Source organism: Sinohyriopsis cumingii, chromosome 4 (genome assembly GCF_028554795.1).
Source record: "Sinohyriopsis cumingii isolate HCF-2022 chromosome 4, ASM2855479v2, whole genome shotgun sequence".
In the NCBI taxonomy this organism is placed as follows: domain Eukaryota; kingdom Metazoa; phylum Mollusca; class Bivalvia; order Unionida; family Unionidae; genus Sinohyriopsis; species Sinohyriopsis cumingii.
In genome coordinates, this window is record NC_142964.1 from 137,932,953 (window position 1) to 137,956,290 (window position 23,338).

Below are 23,338 nucleotides of genomic sequence, written 5' to 3' on the forward strand. Positions count from 1 at the left end.
CTAAGTCTTGTAAAAATAGTAATAGCAGCTGCCTTGCTTTGTGCTCAGCATTAAGAGGTTAGTGTTAGGACTGGCCGGCCTGGTGTCAGGATAATGTGACAGGATGGGACAGATGCCACAAATCTGTGGCATGAAGCCAGAGTGCTAGACATCACTGCAGACATCATAGCGATATGACTGGAAAATTGTTAAAGCTACATTATGATTGGCAAACATAAAAAATCATTGGCCAATCAAAAGCAAGAGTTTCAAACTGAATCTGAGTTTGTGCACAAGAATGTTTTCTTTCTATTATTTTGCATCTGTGGCAGCGATATCCTTTGAAGGAACTGACACTCTATTGTTTAAAAATAATTTCCAGGAATTCAAGGTAAGATCACTTCTTTTTAACAGCTGAATATTGAAACCATTTCTAATATTCTTGAGTGATAAGATTTTCAAATTAACCAATGTGGCAGCCATATTGGATGTAAGTTTGGCATCATTTTCATTTAGAACAAACTAGACACTGTTATAAGATTGCTGAAAACATAATGTTGACATGAAACATCCATTTAGGGCAATCAGAGACAAGGTTTTCAATGTGTTTATATTGGTAGTCATTCCTTTCAGAACCAACAAAATATCAAATTTAGTCTTTTAGTGAAAAACCCATGTCAATATTATTTTCCATTTAGGATTATCCATAACAAGATTTTGAAGATGGGACTGCCATGATGGCCATAATGGATGTCAGATCAGCAGCATTTTCATTCAGTACCAATAAGACATCATAATAAGAAAACTCCTGGTGAAAATAACATGTTGAAAACAATCTGTTTATCAGAAGAGATACATGAATTTTCAAGACAGCTGCCATATTGGACAACAGTATGGCACCATTTTCATTTAGAACCAACTATACATTATAAGACATCTTTCTGTGAAACCCACAAGCTGATATGAAAATAAATTCAGGAGAAGTAGCGAAAAAAATATTTACAAGTTGACCACGTTGGTAGCTATATTAGATGCTCAAACAGAACCATTCCAAACAACCAGACATGATAAGAAGTCTCTAGTGAAGATGCCATATTGATAGGACTTCATTTTCTGTTGAAATGGCAATAACAGGATTTTCAAAAAGACTGCCATGGCAGCCATATTGGATATCAGATCGGCATTATTTTTACTTAGGAACAACTAGGCATCATAATAAAGTCCTTCAGTGAAAATCGCATGTTGATATAATCGTTGAGTCAGGAGAAGTAGATATAACGTTTTAAAGATTGCTGTTTTGGTAGCCATATTGTACATGTGAATAGCACCATTTTCATTTTTAACCAGCTAGATCTTGAGATGAATCAGTGAGTGAAGTTTTATGGAGAAGTGATAACAAACTTGTGATAATGGTTGGATGGATGTTCGAAGACATATGACAGACATCTAGCCATCCCACATGCTCTTGTGCTCCATGCCAAGTAGAGCTAACAACCTCAGATGATATTAAAATCAAGCATTACAATTTTATACTAGCTGTATCATTCATATTCATGATGTTTTGTAAACACTGAATTTGAGGTAAGTCTTAACATGGGTATTACTGCTAACCTTTAAAGAGTTGTCCCCTTTGTGTTAGATTCAAGAACATTCATCCATAAAACACGGCATGATAAAACGAGTGATAATTTTGTTCATATGGCAGTTGATTTTTGTTTTAAATACACAGAAGGAATAGTGTTTACAATATACTAAAATAACAGGTCAAAAATATGTAAAAATTAAACTAAATGTGTTTTACACATAGGATGTGATGTGATTTGGATATTTCACATAGCTTTAACAATTTTTCAATCCTATAGCTACGATGTCTGCAATGTGGCAGTTTACAGTGATGTCTAGCACTGTGGCATCATGCTGCAGACATGTAGCATGATGTCCCACCCAGTCACATTATCCTGACACCAGGCCGACCAGTCCTAACACTAACCTCTTAATGCTGAGCACCAAGTGAGGCAGCTCTTAGTACCATTTTTGTAAGTCTTTGGTATAACTCGGCTGGGGATCGAACCCACGACCTTCTGCATCTGAGGCGGATGCTCTAACCACTAGGCAACCAGAGTGGTCTTTTACACATAGGACAATATTCCTATTTACAATCAAGATATCTAAATTGAATTCCCTTTCATTATTTTGCTCATGTTTTTACCAAATGACTACTTATTTTATTATGCAAATTCAAAGCACAAGCTAAAAAAAGCTGTGCAAACTGCATGATTTGTGAGACAGATAATCTGGTTTACACACCGTTTTTTTTTTGTTCATACATAAGTCAATGCAAAACCTAAACTGATCAATCTTTGTAATTAAATTGTATATTTTATAAAGACAAAATAAAAACTGTGTGTAATGAAGACCATTCTAAGGCTGTATAATAGCAATCAGTAATTTACATACATCCAGTCAGAGTATGGCAACCAGCTGCCTGACAACATGGCAGATTTACTGCCTGCCATTAGATTATTATACAATAATAGTCCAAGTCCCCAAAGGGAAATAAATTGTGGACTCCACTGGACTATACAATCCAAGTACCCTAAGTGAAATCCATGGTGGACTCCATTGGACTGTATAGTCCAAGTGCCCAAAGGGAAATCCGTCAAACCTGAATACCTTAAACTTACTCTGTGCAAAATCCAATGTGTATGCAAGTATTCTAGTCCTTTAAGCGTCTGTACAATGTAGGATTTTATATGAGGTGGTGTCAGTACAATTGATGTATCTCTTATAACAATCTGAAAGAGAATGAAAAATGAGAAATTAATGTAGATACAATCAGTTTGAAATTTGTTGCCAACATTCAATATTTTGTGTTAATATGGCAAAATAAGAGTTTGATCTTATTCATCTAACTTCTGCCAGTGTGCGATTTTTCTAAGGGTCAAGGTGAACCAATGACCCAGCAAACGTAATCTACATTATCATGATTTATTTCAATGGTCTATTTTAACAACCATTGAAAATGATTGTATCCCCCTTAGCACCCTGAAAAAATAAAACAAAATGCCTCTAAATGGAACTGATAATTACTAACATGCTAATTTTAGGTGCCTTCCTGCTTTGTGTCGGTCACCATAGTTATAAGAGTCAAAAGTAACTTAACCTATCTATTTGAATCATTGGGTATTGCTTCTCCACCAAAATTCATTTATCTAGGGGCTTGACTAGAAAATAATAACTTGGTTACTGCAAACTGTAACAAGGTGCAATCTAATGACAATGACATGACTATAGCCCTGGAAAATCCATAAGCTGTTAATTACAGATCAACAATAGACTTGTGTGGCTCAGTGGGGTCTAAGCTGAACAAAGGTCTCTTGCAAACTGCATTACTCATCTATGTTACCAATAGAAGGTGCTTTAGGCAAACTTTGTATTGGCAACACTGTAAAAACGTTTTACTCCATCTCAAAATTCATAGACATACTTTTGTGAAATTGTTCAAGTCAAAATTCTATTGAAAGCTGCACAGGATCACTAAGGAAACAGAGGCAAGAAGCATTTCTTAATCAAACAACTGTCATGGAATTGTATAAATTCCTTTGTTATTTATTAAATACATGTACCTGGGTTTTGTTTTTTGTGTACAAGGATACCCGAGGGAGATTTATGTATATTGTACAATAATTTGAAACTGAGTTCAGTTCATCCTATGCCGCATGTGCAAAGTGCTTTTGATAGGAAAAACCGATATTCATCAAGTGCACAGATGATGTAGGGCTACATTGCCTGTATAAATACCTCACCGTAGGACGAAAACATTACACTACAAAAATGTTTTGTCAGTGAGCAGTCTACTTAAGGAATTGCAGATCTCCAGCTGTAGAAGTATGTGCATTATTTATTCATTTCTTATGTATGTTATAGGTTATAACTATTGTACTGCCACATTTATTTTTGTATATTTTCTTATTAGCTCTGGCTTGTGTAGTATAATGCAAATATTTTGCATTTCTGTATGTGACTTAACAGATCTATATTAGCAATAAAGTTGCATTTTATTAAGAAACGTTTAGTACCATAGGATTCTTATTGGACATAGGTAGGTTCACTTCTGAACCTGTTTATTGCTTGGTAATGTTGTGCCAATAATGTAATTTGTATAGCTTACGGTATATATCATCATTATGTGTTATCATATATGCCCGTGTCATTCTTAGTACACGGTGTTAGATATATTTTCAGCTTATCAGAGTTGATGGGGTAGCAGCTGTAGAGCTGACCATAGCAGCTGTAAAGCTGACCATAGCAGCCATAGAGCTGAGTGAAGTGTCTTGCTGGTTGAGTAGCAGGTGATCGATCGGACTTTGCTGATTGACTGGTGGGCGCTGATTGCCTAATTGTAAAAGTGATTAAATGGTGGTCAGTGATTATCTGAAAAGCTGACTGCCTGATTGACCAGTGTGACTGGTAGCAAGTATTCTAGTGATGGAGTGTTTTGTGTAACTCCATACATGTATTCTTTTAGCTGTGGGCTAATTTATTGGGTTCGTTATACCCAGTATTTTGGGGCTGTAAAGGTATATTGTATGATATCTATCCCATTTTTTTTCATCATTTTACTATTTATCACTATGAGTGAATGCGTCATTTTTACTACATGAATCATGTACATCATTTTTACTATTCGAGTAAAACACATCATTCTTTTCATTGTGAGAAATTACTGTGAATCATGAACCTTTGTCCTTGTACTATATAAGGTCATTTACTTGTACTCATGTTTATGTTACATTATTAGGTTTGTGCGGATTGTGTTAATTTGTCCAATAATTGGATCTTATACACACAAGTATTAATCATAATTCTTTTCATTTCAGTCATTCATTAATAAACATTGTATTTGTATCAGCCATCATTAGTGTTTCATTATAATCCAACCCCAAACTGGTTATCTTGTTACAACAATGAAACTGTCAACGTCATCTCACCTGCCTTAAAAAAACTTTCCACTGGCTACTAGTTCTGTAGAACAAATGACCTGGCACTTTCACTTGTCCTACATCAATTCTACTCTTCCTACACTGTACATGATACTGATATTACTCAAAATGCCACTCATCCACTTGGACAAGTATTTTGAAAAAGTGACTTGCCCTTGCTTATAAATAAGAGTAGATGAGTCGAATTCTTAAGCCCTCTCATCATCTCAATATCAAAGAACCTTATCTGATCAGCCAATCAAATCACTTTTCAAATTTTGGGAAAGCCTTGCTTTTGTGTTACAATTAAAAGTGATTTTTTACATATATAAAAAACAGACCTTCATTTGGCAATGATCACATGGAGAAGCCAAGCAAGAGGCTAATGAGAAGAAGAGGCAACAAAATTTTGGGGATAAATAATAATAAACACAACGGAAAATAGTAAATTAAAATGAATCCATAATAATTATGTTGTCAAGTTGTACAGATTATTTATCTGTGTTCTATATATTGACCTGCTGACAAATTTGGGGTAATTTCCCACTGTCAGGTGAGTTGTGTTGCAACATGACAGGTGAGTTGTGTTGCAACATAAGTCACACAGCAGGTATTGCAACTTAGAGTCATAACAGAGTCATGGAAATGTATAAAAGGACAAAGTCGAACAATTGTTCTGATTCCTAGTACTATTTTCCTATGTTCTTGTTTTAATAACAGTCTGCAGATGTATTTAATGTTGTGTTTAGATATAATTTGAGAGGAATCATTTGTTTGCATTATTCACTCGAATTAGAGAATGCTCACTGACTCTGGACTAAAGAAACATTTTGAGGTTAATGTGACTTCATTTAATGGAATTACGGACAATGCCATTGTGATGCATCAAGAATGCTGGCACCTCTGCATATCCAAAGATATTGGAACATCATCACATTCATGACCTGGAATTCATTCAGAACACTCTAGTAGTATGGGGATATACATAATAACTACAATGCAATGTAGTATTGGGGATACATACAAACTATGACGCAATGTAGTATGGGGGATATCGTAGTTAGGGTGATATGTAATAACTAGTTAACATTAACTAACACAGGGAACTAAGTTAACATATTTATAACGGGTGCATCCAACTGCTACGAGTATAAGAAAGTCACTGCAACATAACTGACATTTGACCCACTGCTAGGAATTCAAGCAAAAGTATGCCTGTTTTTCAGGTGGCTACCATATAAGCAATGTAAGTAACAAGTGTCAGGCTTTTTCTTATTATATTATAATGGAGAGTCCCATCAAGAACTAACAAGTGTCAGGCTTTTTCTTATTATATTATAATGGAGAGTCCCATCAAGAACTAACAAGTGTCAGGCTTTTTCTTATTATATTATAATGGAGAGTCCCATCAAGAACCCCAATGTTAACAATATAGTAAGTTTAAGTGGGGAGTCCCAGGCACAATTTTACCCATTTTAATCAATCAAGGACTCCCATCATGAGATCATACAGAAGCCTCAAGTTTCATCCTGAGTGCATAAAAGAATATTAAGTTAAGGACAGATGGATAGATGTATGTACAGGCATTGATGCATGATGTTATTTATTCTGTACTGTGTGTTAGATAGAACTATAAATAGGTGTCTACCAGCTATAGACTCAAACTTAAAAATGAAGCTGTTTACAAATCTGTGGTAATTTCCTCACTGGATGACAATCGTGAAGATGTATATAAAGACAGAACTGAACAATTATTCTTAATCCTAGTTCATATTATTGTTCTTGCTTTAATGTCAGTCTGCAGGTATATTTAATGTTATGCTAAGATTTAATTTTACAAGAATCATTTATTTAAATTATTTATTGGAGTTACAAAGTGCTCAAATGATGGTCTGGACTAAAGCAACATTTTGTGAGCATTGTTGTTGTTGCTGTTGTTGTGGGGTTTAATGACATTTTTCAGCACACAATAGACTATACATGGCGGCCAGTATTAATGGTAGAGGAAAAACCCAGAAAGAACCACCGACCCACGAGAAGCTACTGGCAAGCTTTCTCATATACCAACATTGGCCAAATCCAAGACTCGAACCCATGCAGACAGCGGTGAGATGGCAGTGATCCGTAACGGAGAGCGCGTTAGACCACTAAGCCACTCGGGGCCCCTTGGGAGTATTGTAAGTTCATTCAAAGATGCTCTGGACAATGGCCCTGTGATATAACATTACTGTTAGCACTTCATCAGCACATTCAGCACCTAGAATTCATTTGGAACACTATTCTTTTCGATCTGTGATAGAACTTTCAGGATTATTTTGGATTTAATTCATAATAGTTTAAGTTCCACTTAATTTTTCATTTTAGAACTTATAGAATTAAGTTATTTGTTGAGTTTTACAAAGCGTGTTGGTTTCGCTTTTTTCTGTAACTTTAAGTTTAAAACCATATAGCCGTAGCAATGGGCAGATGGATGGATGTATGTACACACTAATTTATGGACAGATGTATCGACATGATTTGATGCATGGACAGATAGATATATGGACATGCATTGATGTATGGATAGACAGATGAATGTATGTACACACAATGATGCATGGACAGATATATATATGGACAAGCATTGATATATGGACAGATGGATTATATATACACATTGATTTATCGACAGATGGGTTGATGGATGTATATGCAATGATGTATGGACAGATGGATGAGTGTATGTACACACTGATGTATGGACAGATGGATGTGTGTATATATACAACTGGATGTATGGAGTGAATCATAATATCCTCTTGGATACTGCATGGTGATAATCAATCATGAAAAAAAATTATAGTGTAGAGTAACTCTTTGTGTTTGATGTGTATCAAATATTTATGACTTTGCATTGTTTTGATTACCTCTAGGTCTGTTTCCATAAAGTCAAACACCAAGCTGACATTGGATTTCTGACCAAAGACATCCACAAGCTGTTTAAAGTCAAAACAGAGACATGCATGTAAGTATAATAGTTTCATTACCAACAGAAAGAATAAAAATGGTAAAGCTGAGCATTAAATGCAGAGAAATTACTTTAAGTCTATATCTTGATGAAAATATGTCCTATTCTTTAGTGTATTAGCATCTCTGCCAAATATATATCTCTACTGATGTAAGTACTAAAGTATGGAAAATTATGCCAATTAGCCTGAGAACAAATTAAAATATTACTGGACAAGTATATTTTGTTACTTTACACTTACGTATAGTTAAGAGATGGGGTATAAATTTAGATAACAGGAAAAAATGTTTGCAGTTAGGTGCTTAAATGATCACTTAACCTAAAGAAGATTCTAGTTGCTTGGGGTCTCACCACACATTTTCAGTGCAAAGTTTTGTGTACTTATTTTAAGAGGCTACAAATCCAACAAAACACTGCCCCAACAAAGTGATAGGAAAAGACATGTATTCTTATACAAAATGCTGTATTACAGATAACACCATTCCATGGTATACTCACTCCAATTATATTGGGATGATGCAGCTCCTGAAGGAGTTTGATTTCTCTTAAAGCTGTTCTATTAATTCCATCGGCAGCCTCTTGTCTAGTTCCAAGCTTTATCTGATATAAATTGATATTTAAAAGAAAACATTTATTGAAGAGCTATCATGTAATATGAAGCAGATAAAAAAAAATCATTAACATGTGTGCCATCAATGATTACATAGCTCACGTCTATTTTCACTAGTCTCCAGTAGCCACTGTAAACAATATTTTGTAGAAAATAAATCCAGACTAAATTGATCTTAGCCACTTTTACAACTAAAGATTTTTTGCACACTTTTATTTTACTATGAATCATTTTTTCAAACTTATAAAGCCTGAAAAATATTTGCATTTCCAGTCAGCCAACCATCCCTGTTTCTCATTGCTGACCCTAGCACTTTTTTCCCCCATGGCAAAAAAACACACACACAAAAAAAAACCCCACCCAAACACCAAACATCAAATTTAAATATATATATATTGTTTATAAAAATCAAACCAAACCAAACAACCCTTGCCTTCCCTAATATTAAACCCAGTGCAATAATAAACACATATATTTTACTTTTTGGCCTAGTTGACACTATTGGCTGACATAATGTAAAACCATATACCTTCCAACCCACCCCATCAACCCATCCACCTACCTACTTACTGTGACTTCGGCTAATGTGGGTATGTGAGAAAGCTTGCCAGTAGCTTCTCGTGGGTTGGTGGTTCTTTCCGGGTTCTTCCTCCACCATTAATACTGGCCGCCATGTATAGCCTATCATGTGCTGAAAAATGGCGTTAAACTCTACAACAACAACATACTGTAACAATGCATAAAGGACATAAAAGAATTAAAGTTGATAATGAATTGGTTGCTGTCATTATTGTATTATGATTTTTGTCAAGTTTTTTTTAAATCTGCTTGAAAAGCAATTATCATTTTCCACCCATAATAGCCACATTTTCGGGCACCAAGGGTGACCATGGGTGCTCAACATTACCAATGACTGATATTTTAAAACTCTGTCCACATGGTTCTGAGGCTCTAGCTCAGCCTATGGGTTGGTGGTTCTTCCACAAATGACAAACAGAAGCCAGATTTTATTGGGTAAAAGTCACAGGTAATGAGCAACCTTGGAGTAACAGCCTGCAGTACATATTTCATGTATCAATAATTACCTTTACCAACCAGAGGTAAAACCTCGTGAAACATGCAGTCCACTTGCCTAATTCCTATATTCACTCACACATATGATACACAGTTAATGGGTGAAGTTTGATGACAACAACAAAAATTTTAATAGTCCTTGCATATTTAATCATTTGTGTATCAACACGGCAAAAATTTGTAAGAAATTTCCAAAACCCTTGTTAACTCATTAACCCTGGCACCATGTTTGTGCATCAGGAGGTAGTACCCTACTTTCGAGCTCTGTAATATCAAGGTCATTTAAGATACAACAAAATGGGTGGTATTACAGAAAAGTAGATGCAAACAGCTCTACAAGGATACCAACTAATCTGGATTTTCTACTCACATTACAAAACACAGAGGGGGGCCCCGAGTGGCCGAGTGGTCTAAAGCGCTCTTCGTTACGGATCACTGCCATCTCACCTCTGTCTGCGGCGGTTCGAGTCTAAGATTCAGCCAATGTGGGCATGTGAGAAAGCTTGCCAGTAGCTTCTCGTGGGTCGGTGGTTCTTTCCGGGGTTTTCCGGGTTCTTCCTCCACCATTAATACTGGCCGCCATGTATAGCCTATCGTGCTGAAAAATGGCGTTAAACCCCACAACAACAACAACAACAAAAAAACACAGAGGGAAACACATATTATTTTAGACCTGAATTCTTTTACACCAAAAAAAATTCACCCATCATCGGAATCAGACTTTGTGTCTGGAGTTTTGACATTTTGCCTCAGTTGTAAGACAGAATGGTCTGAACTGTACATAGACGAACATTTGCAAAAAGTAGGACAAGTTGGGGATTTCAAGTAAAAAGTGGCCAGGACACAAAAATGATGGGTCCAATTCGCAAAGTAAAAAACCATACAAAAAACCCTCTAAATTTTACCCTTTTGCACATGTGCGAGGGCCAATGAAAAACAAATGTTTCTAATACAACTAGGCATCAGGCCAAACGGAAATCACTTTGACACAGATTAATTAGGATCAGGGATCGTCCTGGGCTTCGCCAATGTTGCAAATTGCGATTTTTTTTCCTTATTGGCGACAAAAATATCCCATCTGGCGATTTTTTTGGCGACAGACTTTTTGGTTATTTAATTTGTACATACAATCATAGATTTGGACTGGATAAATTAAAAGGGAGAACAAAAGGAAGCCACAAACTTGACTAAGCAATGCATTGGAATCAATCTGTTACACAAACAATCCTTTGTTCGTATTGACAACCCCATCTTTACAGTGCATTGTTACATCATAATCTGCTTATGCTGACATCTGGGCTGAGTACTGTATGCTGTGATACAGTCAATCATGCTACCGAACTATACCTACAACTGACCGACTTCTGAAGACGCGAATAGAACAGATACAATTAATTGAATGTCTAAATCTTCTGTTGTTGTTGTTTTTTTGTTTTTTTTTTACATATACCAGTACAATAGTTTTGCTGAACCTTCATAGAAAACTGATAACCTTTGAAGTACCGACTACTGTGTATAAATACAAAGGAAATGGAAAAATCTCAATCACAATTATGTCTGTCGCCAGTGCAGCATTTTACTCATTGATCTTTTCCTTTTGCCATCAATCCGTGTTACGGCTGCTGACACTTAAACTCCGAAACGAGAAATAGCACAAAAAAAAAAACAACAACCAGTTTTGCATAATTAATAATGATTATTTATTTCTCAAAATACAAGAGTGAAAGAATCTCTAAATTGGGTGTGAATTTATGCTTATATATACGGTCCAATATTGCCAGGTGTTGACTTGTGTAAGTTTCATTCGTAGGAATGGAGATCTTATTTTGTTTGTCGAGAAAATTTATACAGCATTCAGTGATCATTCTTGGGATTTAGGAAGCAATTCACTACAAGCTTTGTGAAGCTAGCCATAAGGGGGGGGGGACTGCTGATAGACTACTGGTGTCACCTGTCAGTGCTGTGGACTGTGAACGGTGGATTCAGTAAGATGAACCTCACAAAAACTGACATCAGAAATAAACTCTGCATTTCATCTCTCGAGAATTTGATGAGAATCAGCATGTACAGATGTGAAAAATTAGACTTTGAAACTGCATTCAACAAGTGGGCAGCCCTAAAATTGCGACGGATCTTCATGTAACACTTTGTAAGATTTTGTTAATGCTTGTTGTAATAAAAGAATTAACTAACCCATCTTTTGTAATTTTCATTGCCTGTTACATTAATAGACTGAATTAACACTTGGAAAAATGTACACTACTTGTTCTGGCGACACTTTTTGAAAATTGGCGACAAAATATTGAGGTTGGCGAATTTTTTGGCGACAGCTTTTTAAAAGCCAGGACCATCCCTGAGGATGCATTCAGAAGCAGCCCTAAAAATGTGTTTCCTACTCGTATTTCAGGCCAAAATAACAAAAATGTCCAGGGGTTAATGAGTACATGTGCTATGGGTAATATATGATAATATACAATATAAGGTCACTAATATGAACATTTTGCCATTGAATAAACATATTTATTCCTTCTTTTAACTGCCTTAGTCCCAACAGGGTGGGATGTATGTAGGTATATCATGGATTAATCAATGTGATCACAAACAAAAATACTTAAGTTAGTAAAGCATAAAATGTAGGTCACAGTGACATTTGGTTCAAAGGGCACTGTAGTGATGGAGATGCATCCAATTATCAAGTTGCATTACTGGAACATAAACAACACCAAAGAAAAACATTTTTCACATAAAATATAAACAAAGTTATTGTGCATTAGATATTGGTTACAGAGACTTCTTTTAACAACAATGATATAGAACATATCAAGATGCATCCACTCACCAACTTTCAGGATTCTAAGTAGGACAATATGCAAATAACATGCCAAAAACTTGTGTGGTCATGATCTAAATGCAACAAGAACAATCCTGAGAAATGAACATCAAACAAAACTTTTGACAAGAGTCAGTGAAGCATAGAATATGGGTGATAATGATACTAATAAAACAATTAATACTGGCCACCATATATAGCCTATCTATCATGTGCTGAAAAATGGTGTTAAACCCCACAACAACAACAACAAAATTCATCTGAGATATTGAGGAAGATAAGCATATTTTCCAAGTTTCATCAAAGTCAGATCAGAATCTTGCATCTTTGTGGTAACAAAGCCAGCCTATCTGATGCAAGATTACCTCATTAAAAGCTTGAAGCTTGGTCTGTACCGATCATATTTAAATTCTTCATGATACAAACTACGTTTTCAAGTTTGATCCAGGTCAGATCAGAAATATGGCTTCCAGAGTGGTAACAAGTTCACCGCATTAGTATACACTGATCTCACTAATTAGTGAACTCATCCATTTTTTTAAAAATGATATGTATAAATTCCAAGTCTCTTAAAAATAAGAAAAGAAATATGGACTCCAGATTTGTTAAAAGGTAGTCAAGTTGCTGGATCACTGTAATACATGTAATAATGCAGGCAGTGTAACCCCCAGGGGTGTAAAATTGAGGGTAAAAAAAAACAAACTTGGTGTCAGAACTGGGGATCAAATATAATATGTGGGGGTCAAAAATGTACGGACAAATTTTCATCTGACCCATACTTTTTCAGCTTGAAATAGGATATTGCAACTTACATAACATACTCTTTCTCTCTCTAAACATACAAATAAACCAACATGCACAATTAACAAACAAATGCATTGTCCATTCAAAGAATAATTTTATCAGTTCATTTTTCTTTTAGTTTAAAGTCGTACTTTTAATAGTCTCCTTATAATCTTTTTGAAGCAATATTATAGACCAACACATTACATACAAGCCAATACAAAAGCCAAATAAATTGTTTTAACCAAATGGCAGTTAATTTACTGCCTGTCATAAAATGTGTACTATCATCGGTTTCATTGTACTTCATTCTAGAACACATTTATCCAAAAATCAAGGAGGCTAATGATTGATCTTCTTTCTAATAAGTAATACTTGAACTTTAAAATCTTTCTTTTATTGCAGCAAAGTTAAAAACCAACAAAATCTGCAATGACCCCCTGACTTTGTAATCCAAATAAGGCATTTTCTTGGCAAGTTTTCTGATTTCTTTGTTGTGAAAGAATGTATAATGTGTTCTCCAGATATCTTGTGCTGAGCGAGGGCAGATTTTTTAAAATTCTTAAACCCTGTCAAACAAAGATTATTCAAGTTTGTAGTCTTCACAATCACGCGATCAGAAGTCACACTAGTAATCCTAATGGATGTGCCGTATTCCAGTCAAGGGAATTATTTCCAACATTTTTTCATTAAAGTTAGGTCCAAAGTTACTCTTTTGTGTTCTGCTTCTTTCACTTTCATGGCTAATGATTCTAAGTGCATGCCGTTTTAATCTGGAGATCATTTTCTGGTGCAACAAGCACTGAGGTGTAACGGTACCAATTGAAAAACCCCAGGTAGGCGGAGGTTAAGCAGACTTGCCAATCCTGACAAAAAATACTTCTTTTTATTCTTCTGTGTTGGTTTATTAACACTTTTCTAGAAGCTTATTTTCCCTTTCGTCTTAAACATGCATTGCTTTCTGAATGCCATTTTAACAAAATTCTATAATCAACAGCTTGATTATGCAGACACTTTGCATTAACAAATAGGTACAGTTTAAAGCATCTGGGGTGCTGCTGTAAAGTAAGTCTGGTTCCCTGAATAACTTTACTAATTCTAAAATGAAACCTGGATCCAGATAAATCATGGATGAACCAATTATCCGGATTTTTCAGCAATGATCATTTTTCTGTAGCTTTTGCTGGTATGCCGTATGACCGTATTTTGAGGGTAATTTTCATAAGGCTTATAGCAAAATCGTAAGTGTTGGCAGGACTGCTTAAGGTGTAGGGAACATTGTATTCGGACATAAAACAACAACACAAGATGTGATTGGTGCATTATGTATGAGTTGTACTTTCTGTTAGGCTTAAAAAAAGTTAAGCCTCTTGGCAACGTGAGATTATATTAATTCCTATCTAGATCATATTTTCTATTTTTTTATGAATTTTTTTTAAAATGTGGCACACATGGCTGAAACTGTGTCTGTTGTGACTAGATACCTCTTACCCCTGTCTAGTTCCAGCAGAGTTATCTCTCTTAAATGCAAGGAGTACCTGGTTTTGTCCTTGTCAAGTAGACAATCTAGCATTATTCTCTTTGACAGTGTGTGACATGCATGCTGAGGTAGGATAGAAAGTATTTTTTTTCTTCTTCACAAAACATTAGCACTGAAGTATATGGAAAAATAATTGGTACAGTGATACCTTGAGGTTAAAGATCTAAATGACATCTTACTGCGCTCGATGGAAATCGCATGAGATATGGGGAAGCTACTCCATCATACCACTGCCTATGCTAGTCTGGTTCCCTGTATCGAATAAAGGTGTGCAACACAGGCAGCAAACAAAAGCAGGGAACCAGTCTATGCCGATGTTCGAGGTATACACGATGCCACTCCTAATCCAAAGCATTGGATATTAAATAAATTATGATCGCATTATGTGAATTCTCTGTGTCAATAAAACACATGGCAACAAAACGTGTGCATCAATTTTCTCAAATATGCACCCCTGATGTACAAATATGTGCGTAAAGGGAAACACTGATGCAGGTATCTCCCTCATTATGAATCTTTTAAATTTTGAGGATATAAACCAGATTCCAGGTTCTACTGAAACGATCAAAATTATGGATCCCTGAATGGTAAGAAGTATTGCTGATGGGCAGAGCTCAATTGGCCATAGTTCAGGCGAATTAAGAAATGACCAGTTGACAATTTTTATTTAAAAAAAATAACTTGCTCACAATTCTGATGTCATGATTTTGAAATATTTCTCATTTGGACAGTGTCCGATGTCAGTCCCTGAGGACATCTGAAACTGAAACTGCTCTATTAGAAACCACATATTTCTATTGATAACATACCCATTTAATCTACTGCTAATGAGGTTTGATACTGGTATTCAATCTGTATTTCTGAATCACACAACCATAATGGAACCATACTGGGGTTTTCACGTACATTTACATGCTTATATGCCAAAGATACAAATCTAAATTCTAAAAAATCTCAATTCGTACTATATAATTGAAGAAATCTGGAAAGCACAAAAGAGAAGATATGTAACAAATAGAAAACCACATTCAAGATATGTTTCGAGTTGGTGAAAGAACTATATTTGATGTGGTGCATGAATACAAATCTGAATGATGGCCTTGATATATTCTATTTCAAACCTTTTGCCATGGGTTTCCATATTCTAAAGTATGGGGCAAAATGCTGATGAGAAAGCAGCAACCCGACAATAAATATTTATCTGTTATTTAAATCTTTCTGAAATCAAATTTCCCAGCAATGATCAAACATTTCTTCCTATCATTTTCTTTGGTCCAATTGCTTTCACTTTTCCTTCTAAACTGATGGAATTTTGTGCTGTTTGCAACAACTTCTTCCTTCACTGGCAAGCATACCACTTTCCAACTAAATCATAAAAAGGGTTTTGCAGAATGAAGTGTCCCATCTGTGCACTGTGATGATGTTATCCCCATGTATTACATAGATGCAAGAGTAAAACAGATGATGTACCCGAGTATTTCATACATGCACATTTAGGATGAGGAGGCTTTTGTTGGCACTAGTTGTAGAGTGATGACTATTATCAGATTATTTGCTAATTGCAAAAGAAAGATATAAAAAGCGGCTTTTAATTTAGCTCACCTTCTTCACTGCATATATGTTTCCATTCAATGTATCTTTTGCTTTGTATACTGTGGCAAACTATAAAAGAGAAATGTAATACAGGTTTAATATATGTTACACTACAATAATATATGTTAAACTACAATAATATATTTTACACTACAGTAATCTAGAAAAAAAAAAGCTTTCACTGATTAGCCAAGATCTTAAGACAACTAATATTATAAGATAAATTCATACAGAATTTATATTCATATCTTGGAAGGGCTAGAATAGGGATGGGTCCAGGAATAGAACATCTTGGATGATAAAGTAATGAATATTTATTTATACAGCCAAATATGTTTGATTATTTTAACTTTCAAAATCCCCTACTGCTCGTATGATTAATTTCTATGTTCCTTCCATGTTCATATCCATGAAGATTGCAACCAGGCACAGCCTGATTTTCAACATCCCTATAAGAAGACTGGTTCACAATCCTATCAATATAAAAGTCAAGAGACATATAACTGTCCATCTACTCATCTATCTGTACACCTATATGGCAATGGCAATGCATGATCACTGAGACATCAGATCAGAGATTTCACCATTCAATTCTTTTCTGTTCTGCTCTGCATGTTATTATAATGGTAAATAAAACTATTTGCAAGACTGCATATTACTAGAAATGTATAACTAATCAGGGGGCATACAGCACAGCAAGTGGCAAAAACATGACCAAGGTCAATTCAGTTGTGTTCAAATGGAACAAAGGCTTAAGACCAATGTTAACAGTTGTGTTCAAATGTTGCAACAGCTGTTTTTCAGGTAGGCAACTGTTTACATGTGTAGGTTCTTCAAGCATGACAAACTTGGTTGTTAAAAATAACTCTGTTTGGCACATGGTGCCCAGGAATAAGCATCATTATGGTGTAGCTTGTACCTTCCATGAAGGAAGTTTTATAAATGTGTGTTGTAAATTTGGGCTACCTAGAAAACCCAAAATGTCTGATTCCTAGCGTGGTTCATTATGATTTCGTTCTGCCAATTCTGGCTAATCTGATGATGACAATATTTTTTAAAGTTATTAAGTAGATGGGATTATTGTGGCTGGGAAAGTATTAATGGTGATACCAGGGAGTAATTTTGAGCCTGAAAATGGTATTAAATATGAGCCAGATATACATGTTAGACAGACAAATATTGACAGCATGGCAGTCATTCTCCCTTTCAATGGTATTTCAAAATTAAATGTAGAAAGGGCAGAATAATTAGCATAATTAAAATACAAACCAGATAAAAGTATAATGCAATTTTCATTTTTCTATTAATTTGCAGATCATATGCTACAAAACCATATGTCCATAACAGGCTTACAATAAACTGAATAAATAAGGATTAACAAAAATGAAATTAAGAAGTATTTATCTGAATACCTCTGTCAGCACAATCAGACTATGGCATTAATGGACTAAAAGCCAAAATAGAACATTATGGAACAGATAAGAAATCTGCCATAGTAGCCAGTAAACCACTGATTCAACAAAGTTTATGTTAGTGAAAAATCTTATTTTGGAGCAAATGTATGCACAAGATAATATCTGTGAGATCTGGAAGATTGCACATAACAGCCATAAAGATCAGTTTCCAAGCATATTCAAGCTGACAAAGGTAAAGCACTAAGACAGTGGAGCAGGAAGAGAGAGAGACAGATATTGAAGTACTAGGTAAATATTGAACTATGACCGTTTCTTTCCCCCACCTCCTTTTTTTCCACTCCACCTTATTTCTTTGACAAAGGGGGAGGTCTCCCTTAAGATAAAATCCAAGCAGTATCTCTCCTTAAATTATACATGGAAAACAAATCTGAAATTTCTCTTTCTATGCAGATATGAATGAAGGTAGTGATGGAATAAATATAATTTGCACAGAATCAGTGATGAGGCAGATTTCAAACCGCTTAAGTTTATCACCTTGTGTAACTTTTTTAAAAAAAATTACTGAATAGGACCGGGTGTTGACAATAGTTTTCCTTCTTCACTAACCTACAGTCTACTGCATCTACAGGAAGTACAATGTGATAAATGTTGTTGGTATTTATTCTTATTCCCAAGCCAAGGTTTGTTATAGATGAGATTTTCTTTGCACTAGGAAACTTGTTTTGAAGATAACATGGTAATGTCTTCCAAGTTTAAGAGAGACATGAAATTCGTAATAAGTTATTTTCAAAGCATGCATGCTGTGAACAACAAAGGGCCTTGTGGCTATAATGCATTAAATGAAGCCACCATTAAATGGCCTAAAACAATGAATAAAAATCACTGACAACCAACAGGTAGTCTGCTTGAAAGTATTTGTTATCTTGTCATCAGGGAGAATAGCACACAAATATATGATAATTATATGTCTACCTGTAATCTACATATTGGAAATACAACCAAGAATGTCAACATACACAAAAGGGCACCACCGACCTTCCAAAGATGGAAAGACCATATGTGTATTGATATGTATCATATTGCAGGCTGTGTATCGTGAATCATATTGATATGCAAAACACATGTATCGTTTCATCCCAAAACCTTATATTTGCAATTGTATCAATGGACTGTTGTAACAAAGCTATAAAGTGAGTGGTTACATTAAGAAATCACCTCTTTCTAAACACAGACGCACTTGTACATCGGATGTGTCAATTCAGTTGAAAAAGGGTTTAGTTTATTCATACACTGACTTTAATTCTTCAGTGTGTTGTCTATGAACAGTTAGGGAAAGTTAGGATGAACAGTATGATCTGAAAGATGTGTGCATTTGCTCTCATGTACATGGTACAGGGGTTGTTTCAAACAAGTTTAGAAATCTTTTCAACTGCCATTTTATAGTGAACTTTCAGAAAGTAAAAATAAAAATTCTTGATTAAGGATAGTTGATTATGCATTGGTACTAACTTGCAATTACAATACTGTACTGTAATCAAGTTACTCAGTTAAAATTCATTACTTGACAACAGAAATTAATTCAAGCACAAAAAAAAAACTGCTGTTTTTTTAGTGAGACATGAAAAGTGCCATTTTGTAACTGAAAATGGGATAACTTGCTGGAAAAAAGTACAAATCATTTTCAGAATTTTTGTTATTATTATTATTATTATTATTATCATTGGCTCCAAAAGACGGATGGTCGGTTGACCAGAAACGCATTTTTTCTTATATATATATATATATATATATTGCATTTCTTGCTTTGCTTCCTCATCTCTCTGTTCTGCTCTCACTTGCCCCTACTAAGTCCAAAAGGAGAAGTCACTTCTCCACGTATTTCTAGCTTGACCCCTAAATCCATCTTCAAACAACAACCTATAAGTGACATATATATTACGAAGTCAGCCAACTGTTCTTAACAATGGCCAGTCATGATGGTGTTGAGCTTCAATGTTATATTTTTACACAGATGTTTCAAAAGAAAAATTAACTTCTGAATGGAAATGTTTTTTGTTGTTTGTGTAAGAAAAGAATTTTTGACTTGCAATATAGACTTGTAAATGCAATGTTATTACGTTGCGATATTTTTGTGCAAAATTGGTTTCTAGCTGAATATAAAACAAATGATACAAAATTTGTTATCTTCTTTAATCATTCAATGCAGCACATATAATATATGTCTATCCCAGCAGCAAAAATGTAAGAAATGTTTATAAAAGTTATACACTACATGCTTTCATTTTTAAAATGCATCTTAGATTTTAAATAAAATGTGTTTATTACAAGTAGACACCAGAGACAGAGATTATAAACCGTAACTTTCTATCCCATTAAATATAGCTTTTTAATGCCAACATAGAAAAAGGCATTGATAACTAAACGGCATGCATTTTTTAAATGTGCTACATTCACCTTCGTTTTAAATTCACCTGACTAAATTTTGAAACAAAATTTTGATTCACATTTTTCTTTGAAATAAATTGACAAATTTTATATTCAATAAGAATTTAAACAATTGTGATGTTAACCAGCCATTAGTGTGCTTTTCTTATTTTCTTATGAGCAATTGTTGAATCTGGCCATAATTCACATGTACAAACTTGCAAACTGAACAAGTGAGCATTACTAAAATAACCAAAATAAACAGTGACAACATTTGCGATGACCTTAGAATTAAAATGAATGGTTCAAGATAAACAAAATAATTGGGATTTACAAACTCTGAAGGCAAAGTCTCATAAACCTTCAACTCAGAGTAGTTAAAAAAGTTCTATCATGGATACCTGTTTAAAGCAGTGAAAAATGTGAAGCCACACGTTAATAGCAATCAGTGCAATAGAGATAGATTTTATAGCCTTGGCAAACACCTGGCTCAGCAATTTCAGGCAATCTATATGCATTATTGATACCGTATGTGATGTTTTCAATTGATGAGTAAGGCAATGAATTTTTAGTCATATGTCCTCATATTTCCTATTAAAGTCATACAATTACATATTTCCCTCATGAGGTGTCCTGACAGAGAGAAGAACAAAGATTCCCTTATGTAACCGAAAGGCTGCCACGCTTGACAAATGTTTTCAAAAAACATTAAACATGCCTTGTCTTGATATTATGATTATACTATATTTAGTTATCTTGATGCATACTTTTATATATATATATATATATATATATATATATATATATATATATATATATATATATATATATATATACACACACACATAGATTTAATAGACACAAAATCTTGGTTAAAGATGTTTTTAATTATTTGCCCAATTTTGGCATTTATGATGATATAACACAGCCTAGATTTGCCAGTAACATGTGGTCTCATAATTTACGTGTTTAAGTCTCAAACTTAAAAACATTTCTGGTGTGCAATTCCCATGTGCTTACAAGAAATGCGGATTCAGAAGCACTTCAGATGATGTTTATATGTGAATACACAAAATTTGTTAAGTATATCTGGTACTAGTCCTACAATGTAAGACATAGCATGTTGTTTTTGTTTTAGTGCTATGTCTTACTATCCAAATAACAGCCTTGTATATCGTGTTCTGATGTCGTTGACATCGGAATGAGTAATCAAAGTTTCAGGAACATCTCACACTTGGCAGCCTATATCGACACTCTTCCACTAATTTATGTGTAATTAATATACTTACTGTGCTGTCTTTATCCTGGCAGAATGAAAATATGATACTAGAAAATGGACGCATTTTCATGTTCAGTTGACATACATGTGAATTTGTTGAAATGCGACGGTAGTCGAGGTATGCCGAAGTAAGTTCAAGTAGGCACATGTTGGGGGATATGTTTCTTGAATGAAACGAACCGTTGCTTACAGTTCCAAAATGCATAATATATTTTACTCATTTCATTAAAGAATAATATTTCAACTTAACCTAATTTTTGCATTCCGGCTTTCATCACTTTCCAGCCAACTGAAATGTAAGCCAACGCAACTTGAAAACAGGTCCATTTCTTTCGAGAATTTTGAATTTATTAGAGAAAAAACATCAGAGTAAGTAAAATCTGGCTAAAACATTATGACTTTACTTCGTAGAAAAGCGTCGTTATTTTAGTTGTCAGTTGTGTGAAATATTCCTGAAAATTTGACTTTCGTAACTATGTTAGTCGACATCAAAACACGCTACACAGCGCCGTTAGTTAGACCGTAAGACCTTGACGCCCACAACATAAATATCAGCGTCAAGGTCTTACATGTAGGACTGATCGGAAAGATGATGTTAATATGTGAATACGGTACTGGCGGATTGAGTGTGATCTTTTAAGCAAATGATGTCGCTCACTGAACGACACGATTGCCTACATTGACGAGTTAGAGCAAAGGTCACTGTAGACTAAATATGAATGTTAAATGCTTATAGATATATCATTTCTATTGACCAATTATTTGTAATTGCGCTCGAAATCTAGTGACTCAACTGCAAGCATGTTCTCACATGCTGGCCAGAGGTTCCAGTGCATCATCTAATTTACTAGCACGAAGCGACCCAACTGTATGTGGTATACGGCAAGTACTATTACCTGTCCTTCTCCAAGAAATTCTATTTTCTCATACCGCTTTGTTTTGTCATCCATAATGATTAATTAATTTCTGACGGACCTGAATCTGCCTGCACCCAGCTTGAATTTTTACATCCAGGTAACGTGAATGAATAATCTTGTATACGGAAAGTATAAACTGAGCGTCTAAGCGACATGGTGATTACCCGAAGGCATTTTCGTACTTCAAACAAGCTAAAGGGAGCTAACAAAGAGAGTAACCGTAAGCAAGCAGACAAACGTGCCAATGAAAAAGAAAACAAGCAAAATAAGAAGATGATACAAGAAAAAATGATACTCTGAATTTGATTTTATACAAGATTTTGACTAATGAAAGAAAAGATGACTGTAGCGAATATAAAACTATTTATTTTTGGTCCTCAGACATTTAAAATTATTTTGAGCATAAAGGCTGAGTTTCAGTACCTCAATAAGCAACAAGAGGTCTTCTAGACAAATATATGGAGTTCATACATAGCAAGCTAGACTTCTAGGCAAATATACAGAGTTCATACATAGCAGAATTCCAGTTATCTCCCTTCTGCCCTTTCCGGCTCATCAACCGGTGCATAGAAACACCGGAACGCACCGAAACTCCGGAACGCAATAGAAACACCGAAACGCAATATCGTAAATATCATAACTTGAAATTGTGAAATTTGCGACATTTTTTAAAAAAGAAAATAACTTTTACTATTAATAGTGTCTAATACAATTTTTGCATAAGTTTAAGCTTAATGCTTAATCTATTACTAATAAATACATATTAGTAATAATTTATTAATAATTCCGGGATGAATAAACTTCGTGAAAATCAGCAATTTAAACAGCCACACAGTGTAAGTGTAGCTATCAAGAACTATCAAGAATTATTTTAATGATCTAAATACAAAGATACATGCAAAAAT

General features: G+C 34.7%; 1 protein-coding gene across 1 annotated transcript in view; it reads right to left on the reverse strand.

The window, feature by feature from the left end:
- LOC149802166 (cyclin-dependent kinase 7-like) overlaps nucleotides 1-22,531 on the reverse strand; it is a 53,427-nt gene extending 30,896 nt beyond the window's left edge. The window contains exons 1-5 of the mRNA XM_089956579.1: nucleotides 22,413-22,531; nucleotides 16,408-16,467; nucleotides 8,467-8,568; nucleotides 7,868-7,936; nucleotides 2,664-2,774 (exon numbers count right to left, since the gene is read on the reverse strand). Coding sequence (XP_089812705.1) covers nucleotides 2,664-2,774; nucleotides 7,868-7,936; nucleotides 8,467-8,568; nucleotides 16,408-16,467; nucleotides 22,413-22,466 — 396 coding nt within the window. The 5' untranslated portion in view covers nucleotides 22,467-22,531. The remainder of the gene's footprint in view (nucleotides 1-2,663; nucleotides 2,775-7,867; nucleotides 7,937-8,466; nucleotides 8,569-16,407; nucleotides 16,468-22,412) is intronic.
- Between the last annotated feature and the right edge of the window lie 807 nt (nucleotides 22,532-23,338).